A 19,174-nucleotide genomic window follows, 5' to 3' on the forward strand; every position below is an offset into this window, starting at 1 on the left:
CAGGCTGCAGGCCAGAACAGACCCTTACTGAGGCCCCAGCACAGCGGCTCCTTGTCAGCCCTGTCTGGTGGTGACTGGCCTGGCCGCTTGGGCACCCCACGAGATGGCTGTGTGTGGCCCTTGCCGAGCTCCCCACCTCGCTTCCTGTGCAGGTGTGTCTCCCCGCATCTCCCCACGCAGCCACCCAGTGCTCTGCTGCCATCGCTCCTGCTGCAGCCCGTGCAGGGTCTAGACACCACCTGGTGGGTGTATGCAGCTGGCCAACACCCCTCCCAGAGCCCAAGTCACGTGGTCTCCAGCCCCCAGGAGATTGGCACACGCGGGAAAGGACACAGGCACAGCACGGAAACTGGGCGCCCTCGGGGTCACCAAACCCCGGGGCTGAACCCAGGCTCTCAAGACTTCCGAACACACACCACCAGGTCCTCCGGCCTCATTCGTGTGCTTCCCAGCCACCCATCACTGGCCACCACCTCAAGTCCCACACATCTGTGGGGGTCAGGCAACACGGGGGCACTCGAAGCTCTGATCCTCTTCACAGCTGCTGGCAGGGCCCCACCCAAGACAGCGAAGAGAAGGCCAGCCCTTTGGGCCCTCCGTCTCTGGGCAGGGGGCAGCAGCCTCACTCAGGGCCCCTCGGTCCCGTGCAGAGATCCCTCTATGCCCCAAGAACCCACAAGCCAGCCGAGCCTCCGCTGAAAGACACCAGAACACAATCACTTTAATGTCCTCGCTCAGGAGACCCCCTAAGACACTGGCAGGTGGGCTCAACGGGCAAGGAAGCGTCCAGAAGTGGCCCCTGCAGCCCCAGCTCCATTCAGCAGCGGCCAGCGAGAAGGCTGGGTGCAGGGGTCGGAGTGGGAGCGGGCTGGGCCCTCTTCCGCTGGTGTCTGTTGTTCGGTGACGACAAGTCTTCCAGAAGGCAGCCAGGGGCTGGGGGCCCTGAGCTCTGTCTGCCGCACGTACGGAGGCTCTAGAACTCAGTCATCTTCTTGTGGGTGTCTGCTTTCCTCTGCTCGCGCTGCAGGCCTGCCTCCTGGGCCTGGAGCTGCCCCAGCTCCCGCTGGGCTCCCGCCAGCCTCTCCTGCAGCTGGGCTGCCGTCACACTGTGCCTAGAGAGGAGCCTGCCATTCAGCATGGGCTGCTGGGCCACTGGCACGAGGCCCCCAACTGCTGTAGCCACTGGCCATCCCCCTGCAAGCATCCAGACCCTCCTCAGACAGCCGCCACCCTCCGGTCAGAGCAAGCTCCTGCATGGGCACTGGGGGCCAGATGCCCACAGCAGGGGCTGAAGGCGCTGCCACCCCGAGGTCTGCCCTCTGCGTGAGTTTGGCCCCACACATACCGGCCGGTGTTTCGGGCAAGGGCCTTCTGGATGCCCCGGATGTCCCGCTGGGTCTGCTCGATCTTCTTCTCGGTCTGGAAGAGCTGCAGGCTCAGAGCCCGCTTGGCGCTCTTGCCGGCGCGGTACATCTCCTTACTGCTCCTCCTCCCTGGAGGGGCCACCCCGGCCTCCAGGGCCCCAGGGGCCCGGCACTGCAGCTTTTCGTTCAGAAAGTCAAACATGCTGCGAGGGGGGGGGCGTCCAGCCCCGCTCTCCCGGCACTTCGGGGGCCTCCGGGCGCCAGGCTTGCTGCTCCTGGTGCTCTTCTGCAGGGTCTCTATGCATTGGTCCAGCGACTTCCCTCGAGGGAGCACCACAGCATGGATGGGCTCCACCCGGCCCTCTGCGTGTCGGCCCAGACCTGCGGGCACACAGGGCTAGCGCCACTGCTGCTGGACCCGAGTAGGGCTGTGGCATCCCCCTTCTCTCCCCAGGGCAGCGCACACTCACCCTTGCCAAACTCGTAGCCCATCTTGGCAAGAAGTCTGGAGCCAATGCCCCGTGTGTGCACCTCCCAGCCAGCGAAAGCAGAGCTACAGGTCCCGTGGTCAGCAGCACCGGGTTCCACCACTGTAGGGAACAGGGCAGTGGCATGGCCCCCTGGACACGGAGCACCCTGGGCTCCGGCCGGTGTTTGCCCAAGAGCTCAGCTCTGGCCCAAGGCCAAGATGCCTGGCACCTCGGGCTCTCCATCAATTGCCCAGACCTGTCATTGGCACGAGACTGTAGGGCTGAACTCATGGCAGAGTCTGGTCCAGCCCTGCCCACAGCTCAGAGCCACAGCTCCCCCCACCCCACCACCCTGGTCACAGGGCGGCCCTTCCCCACTCGAACCCTCCCCTGACCCACCTTCTCAGGCGCTGCGCTCCCCTGCGGCCCTGGTAGAAAGTCAGCGCCGACCTCATGGCTCAGTCCTCCCCGCACCCCACCGTGGACCCAGGGGTTCAGAAACTACTAACCCACGGGACAGAGGCTGCAGGAAAGCCTCCTCTCTATGCCCTACCTGACCCCTCGCAAGGGCCGGGTGCCCAAGCTATTCCCAAAACTCTCCTGTCCCTGGCTGTCTGGACCCAGCCTCTCCTCTGTCCACCAGATACCGGGCCGTGTGGAGACCACTGGAAGGCGCCCACCGGCCTCTTTCTGCACACCGACTCTCCTGTCAGCCCTGCCTCGGCACAGGGCTTTGGCGTGTGGGCTGTGGAGTCGTCACCTGCTCATGTGCTCCCTGGAGATGAGGGCCAGGTCTCTGCGTCCGTGGCTCTCAGGGCCTGCCCCTCACCTCCCCAGGCCCGGGTGCCCCCTCCGCAGAGCGCAGCCCGCCTCCCTGCAGTCACTCCCCCACTGTCTGGTTGGACGGTCAGAGGCCCCGCCAACCGGAAGCTCGCAGGGTGACTGCTGGCAGTGCCTCCCTCTCCTGGCTTCTGGGACCTTGCCCGGCCGCCATACCTCTGGCATAGCTGGGGTCGTCCGCGTCGCCACTGTCAGAGTCAGAGGACCCTGTGGGATCCGTGCGCAGTGGGGGCAGGATGCTGTCTCCCTCCACCACGGCCTCCTTCAGCAGCAGGGAGTCAAACTTGACTGTGTAGTAGCCGTTATCCACATCTAGAGGCAGAAGACAGGCCAGGTCAGTGGCCTCAGTGGCGGCAGGAGCACACTGCGTGTTGGGAGGAAGGTGGGAGGAAGGTGGGGCCAAGCTCAAGGGTGGTCTCGCTCTGCTGGGGCATGCAGCCGGGCTCTCCAGGAAGGGCCCTGTCTGACAGGACCATGGCAGCCTCACCGGTTATCCGAGCTGGGTACCAGAGGCCATCCTGCTGCTTGGCCAGACATGCAGAGCCGGCCTGTAGGGAGCTCAAGTCCGGGTCCTGGAAGGGGCGCAGCTCATCCACAGAGACCACCTGCCCGTGGGAGAACCTGCCGAGATAGCCACAGGGGACAGGGGCTCAGACACAGCGCACGAGGGCAAGTGAACCCAGGAGAATCAAGTCCACCTGCCTGGGCGCTCCCGTGAGGGGAGGGGGAGATGGGAGACAAACGGACACACACGTTGTCACAGAAACACGTCCGTTCACACACGTACACACACACACGGGTGTAGGCATACGCACACACACCCCTGCGTCCACACACAGGCATGTACGCAGACACCCACACCCGTGGGCACACACACTCTCATTTGCAGGGTGAATCGGGGTACCCTGAGGACGAGATGCTCTGTGTCACGCTCCAGCTTTCTGGGCCGGAGCAACACTGCGGCGGGCAGACGGCCGCGTGGTTAAAGCCCCCTCGCCTCTCCACCGGCCAGGAGGCCCTGATGCTAACAGCCACTCAAGGCAGATGCGCTTTTGTGTGCACTCACAGGACCGCAAAGTAGGAGAACATGGTGGTGACAGTGACGTCTGACCTTTAGATACCAGTGAACCAGTGAGATCAAAACCAATACCGAGGGCACCTGGGTGGCTCAGTGGGTGAAGCCTCTGCCTTCGGCTCAGTCATGATCCCAGGGTCTTGGGATCGAGCCCTACATCGGGCTCCCTGCTCGACGGGGAGCCTGCTTCCCCCCCCCCCCCCCGCCTGCCTCTCTGCCTGCTTGTGATCTCTGTCTGTCAAATAAATAAAATCTTAAAAAAATATCATAAAACCAAAACCAAGAGAGGAAGGGGAGGGGAGGGGAGGGGAGAAGAAGGCAACAGAGAAAGAGGAAAAAACGTGGGGACAAAGGACTACGAGCCTCAACTCTGCCAAATAAAGGCGTAAAAGACCGACCACACGTCCACGCTCCCGGGCCAGCGCTTCGAAGAGAAACTGCGTTAACCCTACGAGAGCGACAAGGACTGGCACCTACTCCGCGCGCAGAATGGTGCACCCCGCAGGTCCTTCCAGGCGGGGACTGGTGGTGGTGGCACAGGGACCGGGAAGGAAGAGGTTCCGCCCTCTCTCCTGGGGGGACCAAGATGGCCACGGACACCTCCTCCAGCAAGATCCTGGGCAGCTCCTTCTCCGACCTGACCGTCCTCAGGCCCTCAGGACACGGCCAATGACCGCGCAGCACCAGCAGCGGCAAGCCTGGGCCCCAAATGCTCTGCAGCGGTGACTCCGGAAATCCGCGCTCGCCAAGGAGCGGCAGGACGCGTTCCAAAGGGGAGGCCTACACCCGGGACTGACTTCCACCGGAGCCCCCCGGCGACGCTCCCGCAGACGCCGGCTCCGCAGACACGCACGTCCTCCCCACAGCCCCCCCGAGACACACATGTCCTCCCCACACACGCCCCCCACACATGCCACCCCAACACACACGCCCTCTCAGACAAAATCTTCCTCACACACGCCCCCCATATACACACACCCCCCAGACACACACGCCCTCCCAGACACACACGTCCTTCCCACATCCCCCCCAGACACACACGCTCCCCACACAGCCCCCCCAGACACACACGTCCTCCCCACACAGGCCACCCTAGACACACACGCCCTCTCAGACACAATCTTCCTCTCACACACCCCCCAGACACACACGCCCCCCCAGACACACACGTCCTCCCCACACAGCCGCCCCAGACACACACGTCCTCCCCACACACCCCCCCCAGACACACACGCCCCCCCCAGAGGCCCCCGAGACACACACGTCTGCCCCCAGACACACATGTCCTCTCCACACACACAGGCCCCCCGGACACACCCCCACACAACCCCCCAGACACACGTGCCCCCCAGACACACACGTCCTCCCATACACACACCTCCCACAGACACACCCCCCCACACACATCCCCCCAGACACAAACACTCTCCCAGACACACACGTGCTCCACACACGCCCCACCCCTACACATCCACCCAGAGACACACCCCTCCAGACACACACGTCCTCCCCACACACGCCCCCCACCCCCACACATACCCCCCCAAAGACATGCAGGCCCACAGACATTTGCACCCCAAATACATGCTCCCCACAGCACGTGCCTTCTCATAGACACATGCCCCCCCGAAGACGTGGGCTCACACATACCTCCAGACACGCATGCCCCCAGACACACTCCCACAGACATGCGCACTCCTAGACACACACACCCCATAGACACGTACGCCCGCACCTCCCCCCGACACATGTGCCCCCCCAGACACACCCCCCCACAGACAAGTGTGTCCCCACACGCCCTCCCCGCACACACACACAAACCCCCACACACACCCCCTGAGACACAGACCCACAGATACACACCCACAGACATCACCGATTAAAATTTCTCTGCAGGAATCTTCAGTGATAATAGAAGTCTGAAAATTTGGTGTAGTCCTTAACCTGGGAAAGCACGTCGAAGAAATGATTCTAGGGAAATAATAATGAAAGTACGCAAAGATTGGGCTCAAAGGACGTTAACCAAATACAAAAGACTTGGAAATAACCTAAGTTTCCAACCACGGGGCGTAGTTAATGGCCTACCCATGAAATGAGTTAGAACTGCAGCAACGGGCGGGCCGACGACCGGACCGAAGCGGAGCAGCTGGGAGCCGGGGCGAGCGCTGGGCGCACACACGGCTTCCCGCGGGCGGAGGAGCGGCGCCAAGTCAGGAGCGGACGGACTAACGGTTTCACAAGGGGAAGGCTGGAAACTGGTTTCCCGCAGTCAAACGACCCAGCTCAATCACCTACTTCGCAACATTCACAGAAATGCGTTCCAGAACAAACAAAACCTGAACTTGAAAACAAGTATTCAGAATCATAAAGAAGGTTCTGAGTTCCAGCTGTGGCCAAGTATAGAAAAACGAGGTTAAAACTGAGCAAAATGGTCCAAACTCACAGCTTCAGAACTCTGGAAATGCAACGAAACACACTGCTTAGGCATTATTTTTGAAACCGTGCCTAATTTTGGGCTAGAGCGGGAGGTGGGAATGTCTGCAGCCTTCACGGTGGGGGCGCCTCCTGCTTGCCCCTGGACGGAAGTAGGCTGGCGCGAGAGCCAGGGCCTTGGAAGGGGACGAGCCTGACGGAACCGACAGAGCACTTGGAGCGCTCTGGCGGCCGCGGGCCGGTGGGAGTGGCCGCTGCTGCTCAACAGGGTCCCTAGCAGACACCCAACAGGTACTTCAGGACCCCGAAAACCAAACGACCACATAAGGGCTCCACCCTCCAAACACGCCTGCTTCTCCAGGAAACACTGTGCTGTGCCGGGAGCTCCGAGATGCCAGAGTCAAGTGAAAGCCGAGGGAGGCTGGGGGCTGAACTCAGAAGGCGCCCCCAGCCACCAGAGACTGACTAACCGATAGGGAGAAGCCTTCTGGGTGAGTGTTTGAGACTAACCTCTGCCGAAATCACTGGCTGGTCGCTAAAGCAGCACAGACACAGACGTGACTCCCAAAAAGCCAGGCTAAGAGGTAAATATAAACGTAAAGACTTGAGTAGCGATATCAGAAGCTGCATGCTATGAGGGGAACAGACCCAAAAAACATACTAAAATAAAACAAAATACTGAGGAAAACAATTCAGAGTACAGAGTTGTTACAAGATATTATCTGAAATAAAAACTTAGGAGACATGCAAACAGTACAGTGTGACTCACACTTAGGAAAAAAAACAGCTGATTGGATCTGAGTGGGCCCAAATGTTGAATCTTGCAAAGACCTCAAAGCAGAGAGTGTAAGTACGTTCGAAGAACTAAATGAAAATATGATGGCAATGATTCAGGAAATAGCACATCTTAAAACATACAGAGAAAATGTATAAAAGGGGGGCGCCTGGGTGGCTCAGTTGTTAATCGTCTGCCTTCGGCTCAGGTCATGATCTCAGGGTCCTGGGACTGAGCCCCGCATAGGGCTCCCTGCTCAGCGGGAAGCCTGCTTTCACCTCTTTCTCTCTGCCTCCTTGTGATCTCTGTCAAATAAATACATAAAACCTAAAAAAAAAAAAAAGAAAACTGGAAGGATGGATAAAAAGAATAATCAAATTTTATGCTACCTGTAAGAGACTCATTTCGGGATCCAAAACCAACAATACGTTAAAAATTACTAATGTATGTCTTTTGTAAAAGTGTTGTACCTGGGGGGAAAAAAGTGTTGTACCCAAACTTAAAAAAAAAAAAAAAGTTTATTTATTTATTTGACAGACAGAGATCACAAGCAGGCAGAGAGGGAGGGAAGCAGGCTCCCTGCTGAGCAGGGAGCCCGATGCGGGGCTCCATCCCAGGACCCTGGGATCATGACCTGAGCTGAAGGCAGAGGCTTTAACCCACTGAGCCACCCAGGTGCCCCTACATGAACTTTTGAAAAGTGGGGGATGCCTGTATAGAAAATTAGAAAATCAGTAGATTGAAATTTGTCAAATACCCATGAGTCCGTAAAGATATTAGAAATATTTTTCAAAGCCAATTTATTACCTTATCAGGATGAAAGAGAACCAATTCATTATCTTGGAGATGAAATCAAGAAAATAGAAAAATCCAGCATTTATCCTGAATTTTCTATATGAACTGCACCACTGGGTAGCCAAATCGCAGATGGGGAAGGCGGCTCTTCACGGCTAGTGAAAGAAACCGGACAGGAAGACCCCTACTCTGCAGTTCTCGCTCAGTCGGAGCATTAGGCTCTGACCACCGATGGCATCAACGGCTGCTACCGTGACGAGAAAAACTGAGACACCAAGTACGTCTTGAAGAAAAGCAGCAGCATCTAGAGTCTCGCCAAAGAGGGTGAAGCTGCCTGTGGTCAGCTCCCTTGACGCAGCCGCCAGCGTGCAGACGGACGTGCCGGACTGTGCCAGCCGTCCTCCACGATGGGCCAAAGGGCCCAGGCTTTCAGCGAACTGTCAAGCCAGGAAAGGCTGAGAGACTTAGACACAGCCGCTCCGTGAGCAAGACCGCAGCTCGGGGTTCCTAGCACAGGTACAGCCGAGTGACGAGCTGGAACAAACACAAGGAGGCGGCGAGAAGAGAAGCCCGGGATCCTGGTCGTTTGGGAGGAGGGCGCAGGCTGCGTTTGGCTTGAGGTGCAGGGTGGGGCTCTGGGGGGGTGGTTGGCAAACTTGCCGTTGTGAGCTGAGCAGTGACTGGGGGGGGGGGGGCTACAGTAATCCCCACACTAGGTGCTTACTTCCCACATCTGGCCTGGTTCTGCAGCAAGGTGAGGTCAGCATCCACTGTGAGCTCACAACATGTGACGTACGGGTCTAAAATTCTTTGTACATATTAACACATTCCATCCTCCCCACAACTACGAAAGATAGTTCTCGTCTCTGTTTTACAAATAAGGAGACTGAAATACAGAAATTAAGTTTGAACGAATGTAGGAAAAGATGTTGTACCTCACTAGGAATCAAGAAAATACAAACTCAAGCACGATGCCATTTTCCCAGCTTGCAGTAGGCAGGGACCCGCAAGTCAGATAACAGCACCGCAGGCAAGTGCAGAGAGGACGGGCGACTAAGACGTGTGCCTCGTACAGAACCGGACCCTGCACACCCTCTCCGCACAGGTTAGGTGCTAGAAAAATTCCTGGCAGGTATGTAAGAAAACACTTACTAAGATGTTCACAACAAACTGTATTAAAAACTGGAAAACAGGGGCACCTGGGTGGCTCAGTGAGTTAAGCCGCTGCCTCGGCTCAGGTCACGATCCCAGGGTCCTGGGATCGAGCCCCGCATCGGGCTCCTTGCTCCTCGGGGAGCCTGCTTCTCGCTCCGCCTCTGCCTACCATTCTGACTGCTTGTGTGTGCATGCCCTCGCTCGCGCTCTATCTCTCACAGATAAATAAAATCTTAAAAAAAAAAACAAAACAAACCTGGGAAACATCAGAAGGAACAGAATAAATATGGCATACTCGTGAAGAAAATAACACAGCGGCTGAAATGAACCAAAGAGCTCTGGAGACATCAACCCAGATGTCAGTCACATACACACGTGGTGGGAAAGCTGCAAAGTGAGCCACCCTGCGCAACACCGCTTGTTTCAGAAATAGCACAAATACATACTCTCTGTACATGATCAGGTCTGCGAACAGCTAGTGTCTGCTAGAAGGAAACACAACCCAGCTGTGATCCCAGCCTTCCAGAATGGGGAAGGGCTCTGACAGAGGGGGAGTCAAAAACATTTCAACATTAGGGAAAGCAGGGGCACCTGGGTGGCTCAGCTGGTAGGGCGTCCAACTCAAGTTTCAGCTCAGGTCATGGTCTCAGGGTCGGGCTCTGCACTCAGCAGGGAGTCTGCTTGAGACTGTCTCTCTCCCTTTCCTGCCACTCCCCGCCCCACACATGCACATCCTCTCTCCCTCTCACAAATAAATAAGTTGTAAAAAAAAAAAAAAAAAAAAAAAGAGGCAAAGCAAATGTCAGAAAACGGCTCACCAGTCTGGCGATGGTGAGTGGGTGTTGTAGGCTGCATCAGTCACGTCCAGTGCTACCAGAGCATGAAACATGGGAAGGCACAGCACTTGGGGGCCATCTCACAGCTGACCCGCCCGGTGCGAGGGGGCGGGGGCTTGCCGCCCCTCTGAGCCAGGCAACCTTAGTCATAGGAGGGCCCAGCTTGTGGGGCTGCTGCAGAGATGCATTAACTGTGTCAAACCCCGGGAGCACTGCCTGGCCCAGAGAAAGCAGCACAGGGAAGTGTCAGCCAGGGGCATGGGGGACCCCAGAGGAACTAATGGTAGAAAGGACGAGGCGCTTACTGCTCTGTTCCTTGGCTGATGTGTTCACCAGCACTCGGGTGGGTCCACTTTGTGAACTCATCACGTACATTTACGGTTCACGCGCTTTCCTACACGCATGTGCCACTTCGATAAAACTTACAAGGAAGGAAAGAAGTACGGAAAAACGGGTCAAACGACACTCTGGACCCAGCAACAGTCTATAAAGAAGGATGACAGCCAAAGAACTAGATACAGTTTCCCTGGATTATTGACAAAAAAAAAAATTATCCACCAGAAGTTCCGGTAAGTGTTCCCTTCAAAGATGAAAAAGGAGCAAAACCGAAGTTACGCACTTAAGGAAAGAAAGACGTCCTTGCGGCACTGCAGAAACTTCAACTTGAACAAAACGTTACGCTGTTTGTTAGGGGCACGTCCTTAAGCAGTCAGAGACGAAATAACCCAGTAATTTCTAGAACCTGCTTTGAAATAGTCCAGGCAAAGGAGAGCAGGACGGAGAGCGGAACAGACCCTGCCAAGGGTCACTGTGGACCAGCGGGGCATCAGGGGGTGGACAGCCGAGGCACTGCGCTCTCCAGTCCCCCGCAAAGTCTGTGCACCCGGCTTAGGGGCAGCGGCCCCCTTCCTCGCTCACTCGAGAAGTCCAGCAAACGTAAGACCGACCACGGTGCTGTGGGAGCCCACGGGCCCGCGCTCTCTGCTGGCCACCCACCGCCCCCCGGCGCCCGCGGGCGGGTGCTCGCGCCCCCCAGGGCCCCGGGGAGGCGGGTTACCTGCAGTGCTCCTGGAAGCGGCACTTTCCCTCCAGGAAGAAGGGGCAGGGCTTCAGCGACTTGTGCGTGGGGTAGAGATAGAGCACGCGGACCGCCGCGGAGCCGTCGCCCGCCGCCTCCGCGCCCACGATCATGGCGTTGTGATACTCCAGCGTGCCCCAGGGGCTGTGGAAGGGGGCGTTCACCTTCCTCCCGCTCCACTCCTCCTCGTCGTCGTCCTCGCCCTCGTCCTGCTCCTGCTGCTGCCCGCGGGCCTCGGGCTGCGACTCCCGCTCGGGACCGGCCTCCAGCTCCGCCCCGGGCGCCGCAGGCCCCTCCACGCCTTCCGCCACGGCCTTCTGGAAGGCCTGGTACTCGGCATCGTCCGGGGCCGCGCGCGGTCCGTCCAGGGCGGCCAGCAGCTTGCTCTTCCTCACGGACACCAGGCTGGCCTCGGTGAGCGCGATGAGCTCCTTCAGGTCCCCCTGCAGCCGGCGCAGGTCGGCCAGCTCGGCGGCGTCCAGGCCGGCCCCCAGCGCCCGCTCCACCTGCCGCAGCTGGCCGTCGTAGGTGCGCAGCGCGCTCTGCAGGCTCTCCTCGTCCATCCCGCTGGGACGCGGCGCGGGGCGGGAGCCGGGGGCCTCGGCGCGGGGCCCGGAGCTGCAAGGAGGGCAGCCGCTGAGCCCCGGGCCCGCCGCCCTCGCCGCCCGGCCACCCCGCGGGGCCCACGGCCGCGCTCGGCGCTGCTCCCCACGGCCCGCGCAGCCGACGCGGGGCGCCTCCCGTCTCGGGGGCGAGAAGAAGGGCCGGGGAGCTTCTCGGCGCCCGGCCCCCCGCCTCCCACCCCGGCCCGCGGCCCCGCCCCGCGCCCGCTCCGCGCCGGCCGCGGCCTCCCCGCCCCCGGCTTCGGCCCCTCTCCGCTCGACCTGTCACCTCGGGCCCCGGCCCCGTCGCCCCAGATCGCGCCCCCGCGCCCGGGCCGGGCCCCTCCTCCGCGCGGGCTCCCGGCTGCCGCCATAGAGTCCCCGCCGGCCTCACCGGCTAGAGCGGCCGCCGCGCCAGCTTCCGCCCTCGCAGCCCACCGGCGCTTCCTGCCGAGCGCCGCCGCCGCCGGAAGTGCCGCGCGCGGGGAGCGCCGGGATGCGGCGCGCGGGGAGCGCCGGGAGGGCCCCGCCCCCCGCGGGCGCCGGCCTGCGTCCCGTCGGGCTGCGCGCGAGGTCGGCGCGGGGTCAGCGGAGGTCGGCGGGGTCAGGAGCGCGGCGGCTCCGTGGCCCCGACGGGCGCGAGGTAGGCCGCGGGGGCTCGTCGCCTCCTCCCGGGCGGATGGGGCCGGGCCACGGGGCCCGCGGGCGCGGCGGGGGCTCGCAGACGGGGCTCCGCCGCGAGACCCGGTGTCCGGCTGGGCGTCGGCGGTCGGGCGAGGGGCCCGGGCGACCTCCCGCCGCGGCCGGTCCGCGCCCCCTGCCGGCCGCCCGGCCTCTGGGCCGCCGCCCCGCCAGCCCCGCGCAGCCCGGCCTCTGAAAGCCGCCGGGGGGTTCCCGCTGGGAGTCTGCGGGGCACCTGCTGGGGCCGGGGCGGGGGGGGGGCGGCCCGGTCGGGGGAGCCGCCGAGCCCGGGGAAACCTGACGTCTCGGCCGGGACGGGGACCGGGACCTGTTCCGTCTCCGGGAAGCTGGGTCCGCGGGGAGGGGCGGGGGTGGGGTGGGAGCGACGGCGGGGAGCCGGGCGGGGGGCGGCCCGGGGAGGAGATCAGGGGGGCCCGGGGGAGGGGTTGGGGGCGGGGCCTGGAGGCCCGGGGGGGAGGAGATCAGGGGGGGTGGGGGCGGGGTGTCGCCCCCCTCCCCCCCGCCCACGGCCCGTGTCTCCGCGCAGGGCAGGATGTACACGCTGCTGTCGGGGCTGTACAAGTACATGTTCCAGAAGGACGAGTACTGCATCTTGATCCTGGGCCTGGACAATGCCGGCAAGACGGTTGGTGCTTGATCGCGCCACGCTCCCTCCGAGGGCCTTGGGGATCCGCACAGAATCCGAACCCCGCTACAGGCCGCGAGCCAGCGTCCCCACAAGTTGCTGTAGGAGAGACCCAAGGAGGGATGTTTGGAGGTTTGGGAACCGGGTTTGAAAGGATCCAGCCCTTATGTCCGTGGGTCTGACTCTCTTTTCAGACGTTCCTGGAACAGTCGAAAACCCGTTTTAACAAGAACTACAAGGGGATGAGTCTGTCCAAAATCACGACCACCGTGGGTTTGAACAGTAAGGGGGTCCCTCAGGGCTGTGGGTTGTGGGGCCGATCCCTGAGGCGCATGGTCAGCAGTTCCCTCGGGCCCCACTATCTGGGAGCCCAGAGTGGCTCCTCCCTCTTCTGGAGCCGGGAGGTGGCGCATTGGAGACCAGGGCCCCGGCCTCACCCGTCCTCCTCTCTCCCCAGTCGGCACTGTGGACGTGGGGAAGGCTCGCCTCATGTTCTGGGACTTAGGGGGCCAGGAAGAGCTGCAGCCCCTGTGGGACAAGGTAAGACACGCACCGCACAACGTCCCCAGCCACGTGCTGCCTGTCCCTCGGGGCATTTTTCTCCAGGCAACATCCCTCCACCGTTCTCCTCTTCCTGGGAAGGCCACAGAGATCTCTCGTTTCTTCCCCGTGAGCAGCTTTGTCGCCCACTTTGTTCTTGGGGCTGCCCCCCGGTTCTGTTCCAGCTCCCGTGTCCTTCCCCTAAGAGCGAGGACACGCGTGGTCCCTTTGGACTTAGAGATTTTGCTGGTAATCACCCCAGGACAAGACAAAGGGTGGCTGAGAAACGGACGTGGGAAAGGAACCGTTCCTGCGGGATGCTTAGCGTCCCCACTGGGGCCTGAGTCTCCTTTGCCGGGCCCCTTCTCTCTGTTCTGCTTCAGGACCTGTCGTCTGTGGCAGTCTCTGCCCCATCAGGAGAGGGTGTTCTCGGAGGCGAATAGCCGCCGCCTCCTCCCTGACGTAGGATTGGGGCATTTCTGGGACCCCCAGTGTGATGCTCTTCCTCCCGCACGCTGTGGTCATGTCCGCTCGGCCGTGCGCTGGGCAGACGTAGCCTCCGCCTTAGGCAGCCCCGTCTTGGTGGGTTGGTGCATCCAGCACCGGGGGCACAGGTGGGCCTGTCCCCACGCTGGCGGGACTGGTGCGCGCGCCCCGGTGCTGGGGGTGCAGGCGGGCTCACGCGACACTTAGCAGTTGTCAGCGTGCGTAGAGCTGAGCGCCCAGGTCCTCAGTCTTGCTGTGACTGTGGCAGCCGGGACCCCGTCACCTCCTCCCAGTCTTCCTCTGAAGTGACGTCTTCTGCTCTGGCTTCCTGTGGTGGCGAGAAGGTCCCCAGCAGCCTCTGTGGCCATTTAAGTTGGACCGAGGCAGAGCGAAGCCGGGGCCTGCTCTTCTGAACCGAGAAAGACTCGTGTGGGGAGCGGAATGGGACCTGACGCTCTGTCCCAGGCCGGGGTCTCCGGAGCAGATGCTGAGACGGAGTGGGGGGGGGGCGGGGGACGTGCTGAGGAGCAGCTCCTGGGATCGGAGCCAGGAGAACGTGGACGGGCCAAGGCAAGGGTCAGCTCAGGTGGCTGGGCCAGCGGGGAGCCCTGGCGAGCACGGCTCCTCCCAGCTGTGCCCGTTAGGCCAGGCTGAGCAGGACTCCTGCCGCCTGGTGGGGCACCGCGGTCGCCGCCTTGGGCAGCTGTGATCTGGGGTGGGGGCTCTCGGTTCAGGTAGGTTGTGCAAGAGGCAACAGGTTTGTGTCCTGGGTGCATTGCCCGCCGCTTGCACCCACAGCTCTGACCGGGCCCTGGCTCCTCCAGGGCTGCTTCCTCGGGCCAGGCTGGAAGGGGGAGACGAGCCTTGCAGCTGGCGGCGGTCCCCTCCCTAGCTGCTGCCGCTGCCGGTGGCTCCCAAGAGGCCCCTGACTGCCGAGCGCCCCTTCTCTGCTTGACTTCTGGGTTCCTCGGGAGCTTCCCGGCCCCTGTGGAGCGTGGAGCGGGCGCCCTGCCTCCCCTGCTAGGCCAGGGTCTCCGCTGGCCCCTGAACCCACGGTGCCCGGTGCGTCCCACAGGCAGCCAGGGTGTGTGACCCCGCAGGTCTCTTGCTGAGTCTTCAGTGAAGGGGTGCCTTGGGGGTGACCATCCCCCAACCTTCCAGGGCCCAGAGCTGTGGGGGGGGGGCAGCAGAGCCCCCTGTGGGTCACCAGGATGGATGGGAAATAGAACTCATGCGCCACCACGATTCCCAGATGCTGCGGGCTGGGGCCTGGTCCCCTTGCACAGTCTGGCGCCGGGACGCTCGTTGGGCTTGTCGTTTCGTCCCAGGCAGATGACTGGCAGACCTTTCCTCTGCCCACTGCCTCCATGCAGGCTGTGTGCTGCTGCCCGTGGGTCTGTCCACGTACCAGCCTTGGGCCACAGCTCCCCACGGGGACTGCCGTGCCTGCCACGGGGAGCACTTCTGGCCTCTGTCCCTCCAGGCCACATCTGAAAGATCAGCGTGTGGCCACGGGTGAGGGTGCCCTGGGGTCGAGGCAGCTTGCTCTGCTCTCGGTCCTGCTCACGCTTAGCCCCAGATGTCCAGCTCCCGTTGCCCTGAGCGCTGCTAGGCCATCACGTGACACCGGTCTGCCTGGCCGGGTCACGCACTGCAGGGCTTGTGAGGTGATCCTTGCTCCAGCCTTGCTGCCGGCTTCATGCAGTGGCCCTTCCCGCCTGGACACCTCTGCTGTCGGGTCGGCCAGCTCCCCATCGTCAGCAAGACAGCTTGCTGCCCAGAGCCCCTGCACGCCCCCGTCCCTGGGCACCAGCCACCGTGTGTGTGACTTGCAGCCTGCAGACCCTGGATGGCCACCCGTGTCGGGCAGAAGCGCAGATAGGAAAGCCTGTCTCACGTGGGGCTGGGGGCCGTCAGCGTGCCCCGGTTACACCCTGAGAATTTCCCGAGGCTGTTAGGCGTGTGTTCAGCTGTGCTCGGCTTGCCGTTACGTTGTGTGCGACGTGTGGATGCCCCAGGTTTCCGGACGCTCGTGACCGCTGGGGCGGCGGTGCTGCTGTTGCTCTTGTCTGCTTGGTGACGTGCCTGCTTCCGGTTTTCTTTCTGATTGGGACAGGCGGTGGGCTCACCACGTGCGCAGCTGCACCCCCGTGTCCCACACTCCATACCCCTCACGTGCCCCACTTGGTGCATCGGTCCGGTTTTGTCTGCACAGAACTCTTCCCAGGCCTCGGGCTCTGGTCCCACTGCTCTCTGCGTGCCCAGGGCTGACCGCTGTCCCGGCCCCAGTCCAGCACACAGAGCTCCATGTTGCTGGCCCTGTCCTTAGCCCTGCCTCTCTCCTTGGTGGCCTTTCTGTAGCGCGTTGGTGGTATGGCCACCGGGCTTGCCGTCCACACTGGCACATGACCTGGCTAGTGCCCTCCCCGTGCTTCCAGAACTGCATGGGGACCAGCTTGGTTTGGGCTCCAGCTCTCAAGTCCTGTCCTCCTCCTCCAGCCACCATCAGGCCAGCAGTCACAGGCAGTTTTTAGAAGCAGATGCTGAAGTGGAGTTTGGGGGCACAGCACCCGGGAGGTGGACGGAGGGTTTTGGCCACCCCCTGCCCAAGGTCAGCAGGCCCACTCTGAAGGAGTCTAGGGCTGCGTCGCCACTCTGCCCTACCCTCCCACCCCCTGAAAGCTCCCCAGAAGGGCTTTCGAGGGCCCCTGGGTGGCTCAGAGGGTTAAAGCCTTTGCCTTCGGCTCAGGTCATGATCCCAGGGTCCTGGGATCGAGCCCCACATCAGGCTCTCTCCTTGGTGGGGAGCCTGCTTCTTCCTCTCTCTCTCTGCCTGCCTCTCTGCCTACTTGTGATCTCCCTTTGTTGAAAAAATTTTAAAAAGTTAAAAAAAAAAAGGCTTTTGAGTGCGGGGGTGGGGGGTGGCCCAGCGCCTGTGGCCCAGCACTCCTTTCTTCCCTTCCCCAGTACTATGCGGAGTGTCACGGCGTCATCTATGTCATCGATTCCACGGACGAGGAGAGGTTGTCTGAGTCCAAGCGAGCGTTTGGTGGGTACAACCTGGCTAGGGCTGGGAGGGGGGCGGGCAGCAGGCAGGGCCAGTCTGCCCATCCCGTGTGTCTGGAGCTGGCCTTGGCCAGAGGTTGGGTCCGCACCAGGCAGGTGGGGCCGTGGCCAGGAGTGAAAGCAGGTGCTTGCGGAGAAGTGGGCAGGCCTCTCCGCGCGGGCGCTCACCACCACTTTCCCGCCTAACCTCAGAGAAGATGGTCACAAGTGAGGCGCTGGACGGCGTCCCCATACTGGTGCTGGCCAACAAGCAGGACGTTGAGGTGAGCCTCTCTCGTCCCAGCACCCCCCCAGTGTGGTCCCTAGAGTCAGTGGGCCCTATCACTGGGGGTTGCGGGACAGGGTGCCTGCCCTGGACACCCCAAGCCACACGTGTCCCGGGTGCGCAGAGCCCTCCCAAGGTGCGCCGGGCCTTCTCTCCGCAGGAGGGTGGACGTGGCCTGTCTGCCCCTGGCCTGGCTGCCGGCAGGGTGGGGACATCCTGTGCGGGACAGGATCCCAGGGTGGGAGTCACGTCTGACTTTGGCTTGTCTGCAGGGCAGTGGCTGCTTCGGGGCCGTCTGGGTGGGGGGTGGGTGCTCTGTGGGGCCTGTTTCTGCAGCACCTGTGCCTTCAGGTCGGGGGTGCTGGAGGTCACTTACATCTGCCCCTCGTGTCCTGTGGACCGCCCGTGCCACCTGCTCCGTCCTCTCCCCGACCACTTGTTGCAGGAGCCCTCTAGGCAGAGAAGCCCTGAGCCCAGCCCCTTGCCACCAAGACCACGTCCTGCCCCTGGGCTAGGGCGTTCCCTGCAGTGCCCGGGACCCAGCCCCTCACTGCTTCCCCTTCCCCCAGACTTGCCTCTCCATCCCCGACATCAAGACTGCGTTCAGCGACTGCAGCTCCAAGATCGGCAGGCGCGACTGCCTGACCCAGGCCTGCTCGGCTCTCACAGGGTGAGTGCGGGGCTCTCGCCCCGGGGGCTGCGGGCCCTGCGGCCCCCCTCTCATGCCTGCTGTCTCCACAGCAAAGGGGTGCGTGAGGGCATCGAGTGGATGGTGAAGTGCGTCGTGCGGAACGTGCACCGGCCGCCGCGGCAGAGGGACATCACGTAGGTGTGGCTGGTGGCCACCGGTGCCCACGACTCCTCCCTGAGTGCCCGCGGAGCGCTCCCGCGGGCTCCCCGACGCCAGTCTTGGGGGTCGAGTTTGCTTTGCTTTCGGCTCTTCATTTGCTTTGTTTTCTCTTTAAGACAAACTTTTCCCTGTGTCCGTGCAAGTGTAGGTATCAGGAGGCTTTTGCCGAGGGATCAGGGCAGCAGGACCCCCACGTGACCCCTGCCGGGACCGCTGGGGGTGTGTGCCGCAGCAGCCCCGCCTGCCTTTCCCAGGGGTCCAGTCCAGAAACGGGCTTCCCCGGAGCTGCCCTGTGTAGCCGCCCCCGCAGAGGAGGCTGTTGGGTCATGACTGTCCTCGGCCTCTGTCCCCTCTGGCCCTGGAGATGGGTTGGGGGCTGGTGTCCTCTTGAGGGAGGGAAACCTGGCTCACTTTGCTGGAGGCCACCGGGGCCCTGGGTTCTGGGCCCTCAGAGCAAGGCACAGGACGTCACCTCCTTTGGATCCCCAGCAGGAGGAGCAGGAGTGATTGTCTCCTCTCTGTGTGTCTGTCACCAATCTGGGACAGCCAGTTGCTAGTGTTGGGAGTGGAGGAGGGCACAGTGGGGGGTGCTGGGAAGGTGGGCTGGGTTCTCTTGGAGCCCAGGTTGGTGCTGTGCTGGGGCTTCATTCCCAGCTGGGGGTGAGGGGCAGGGTTCCCATTCCGTCTGGGGACAAGCTGTCTCGAAACCGACTTCCAAGCGTGTGCCCGGTAACCGGATCTCTGGGTGAGACGGGTCCTCGGGCCACTGCCTGCATGGCCCCTGCTGGAGCTGTCCATCGCCCCTCCAGGAACCCAACCCTGGCCGTGGACTCATGGTTGGCTAGCCACAGTGACCACAGCACCAGGGGCCCCAGGCTGGAGCTCTGACCAACCTGGGCACTGCCTTCCTGCTTCTTTGGGAACGGCTGAGCCAGAGCCGGGGATCTGGTGGCTTCCTGTCCAGGTCTGGTCCCTGGCGGGGACCCTGTGAGTGGTTGCTGAGAAAGGCTGAGTCAGGGCTGGGCTTGGGGGGGTGGGTAGAGCCCGCAGGTGAGGTGACTCATGGGCTCCCGGGAGTTGGGGGGCAGGCACGGGCTCCAGGGCCCATGGGACAGGCTGGGAGTCCCCCAGGCTGCACCTGGTGCAGTCCAGCCCTTGCCTGAGGGGAAAAGCCCTGTTTCCCAGAAAAGGCGGTGGGTCGCACCCAGCCCGGAGGA

At 62.2% G+C, this 19,174-nt stretch overlaps 2 protein-coding genes across 6 annotated transcripts; one reads left to right on the forward strand and one right to left on the reverse strand.

Moving 5' to 3' along the window:
• Window positions 1-690: 690 nt before the first annotated feature.
• On the reverse strand, window positions 691-11,890 carry ZGPAT (zinc finger CCCH-type and G-patch domain containing). 3 transcript variants are annotated; one of them, XM_080813226.1, is made up of 7 exons: window positions 11,818-11,890; window positions 10,801-11,439; window positions 3,162-3,295; window positions 2,831-2,986; window positions 1,835-1,954; window positions 1,346-1,745; window positions 691-1,112 (listed from the first exon to the last, which is right to left on the reverse strand). In XM_080813226.1, exons 2-7 carry the CDS (start codon window positions 11,382-11,384, stop codon window positions 974-976), a joined length of 1,533 nt encoding a protein of 510 aa, XP_080669352.1. In that variant the 5' UTR covers window positions 11,385-11,439; window positions 11,818-11,890; the 3' UTR covers window positions 691-973. The 3 variants fall into 3 exon arrangements, with proteins under 3 accessions (XP_080669352.1, XP_080669354.1, XP_080669353.1); XM_080813228.1 differs by lacking the exon at window positions 11,818-11,890 and adding an exon at window positions 11,706-11,788; XM_080813227.1 differs by lacking the exon at window positions 11,818-11,890 and adding an exon at window positions 11,713-11,750.
• Window positions 11,891-11,950: 60 nt separating this feature from the next.
• On the forward strand, window positions 11,951-18,099 carry ARFRP1 (ARF related protein 1). Of its 3 annotated transcripts, none has more exons than XR_013967337.1 (8): window positions 11,951-12,066; window positions 12,652-12,750; window positions 12,945-13,032; window positions 13,208-13,290; window positions 16,744-16,825; window positions 17,040-17,105; window positions 17,677-17,777; window positions 17,849-18,099. XR_013967337.1 is itself a non-coding variant. In XM_080812584.1 (8 exons), the coding sequence occupies exons 2-8, from the start codon at window positions 12,658-12,660 to the stop codon at window positions 17,934-17,936; spliced, it is 606 nt and encodes a 201-aa protein (XP_080668710.1). In that variant the 5' UTR covers window positions 11,951-12,066; window positions 12,652-12,657; the 3' UTR covers window positions 17,937-18,099. The 3 variants fall into 3 exon arrangements, 2 of the variants coding, with proteins under 2 accessions (XP_080668710.1, XP_080668711.1); XM_080812584.1 differs by having other exon boundaries at window positions 17,035-17,105; XM_080812585.1 differs by having other exon boundaries at window positions 11,996-12,066; window positions 12,652-12,851; window positions 17,035-17,105.
• Window positions 18,100-19,174: the final 1,075 nt, after the last annotated feature.

This window comes from Martes martes (genome assembly GCF_963455335.1).
Source record: "Martes martes genome assembly, chromosome: 9".
NCBI classification, from domain to species: Eukaryota; Metazoa; Chordata; class Mammalia; order Carnivora; family Mustelidae; genus Martes; species Martes martes.

Coding starts and splice junctions, on each gene's coding strand:
- ARFRP1 (XM_080812584.1), top strand. CDS start 12,658: ATGTACACGCTGCTGTCGGGGCTGTACAAGTACATGTTCCAGAAGGAC. Junction 12,751..12,944: donor TGGACAATGCCGGCAAGACG/GTTGGTGCTTGA, acceptor CTCTCTTTTCAG/ACGTTCCTGGAACAGTCGAA. Junction 17,106..17,676: donor CCAACAAGCAGGACGTTGAG/GTGAGCCTCTCT, acceptor CCCTTCCCCCAG/ACTTGCCTCTCCATCCCCGA.
- ZGPAT (XM_080813226.1), bottom strand. CDS start 11,384: ATGGACGAGGAGAGCCTGCAGAGCGCGCTGCGCACCTACGACGGCCAG. Junction 3,296..10,800: donor CGCTTCCAGGAGCACTGCAG/GTAACCCGCCTC, acceptor CTATCTCGGCAG/GTTCTCCCACGGGCAGGTGG. Junction 2,987..3,161: donor GTACCCAGCTCGGATAACCG/GTGAGGCTGCCA, acceptor TTCTGCCTCTAG/ATGTGGATAACGGCTACTAC.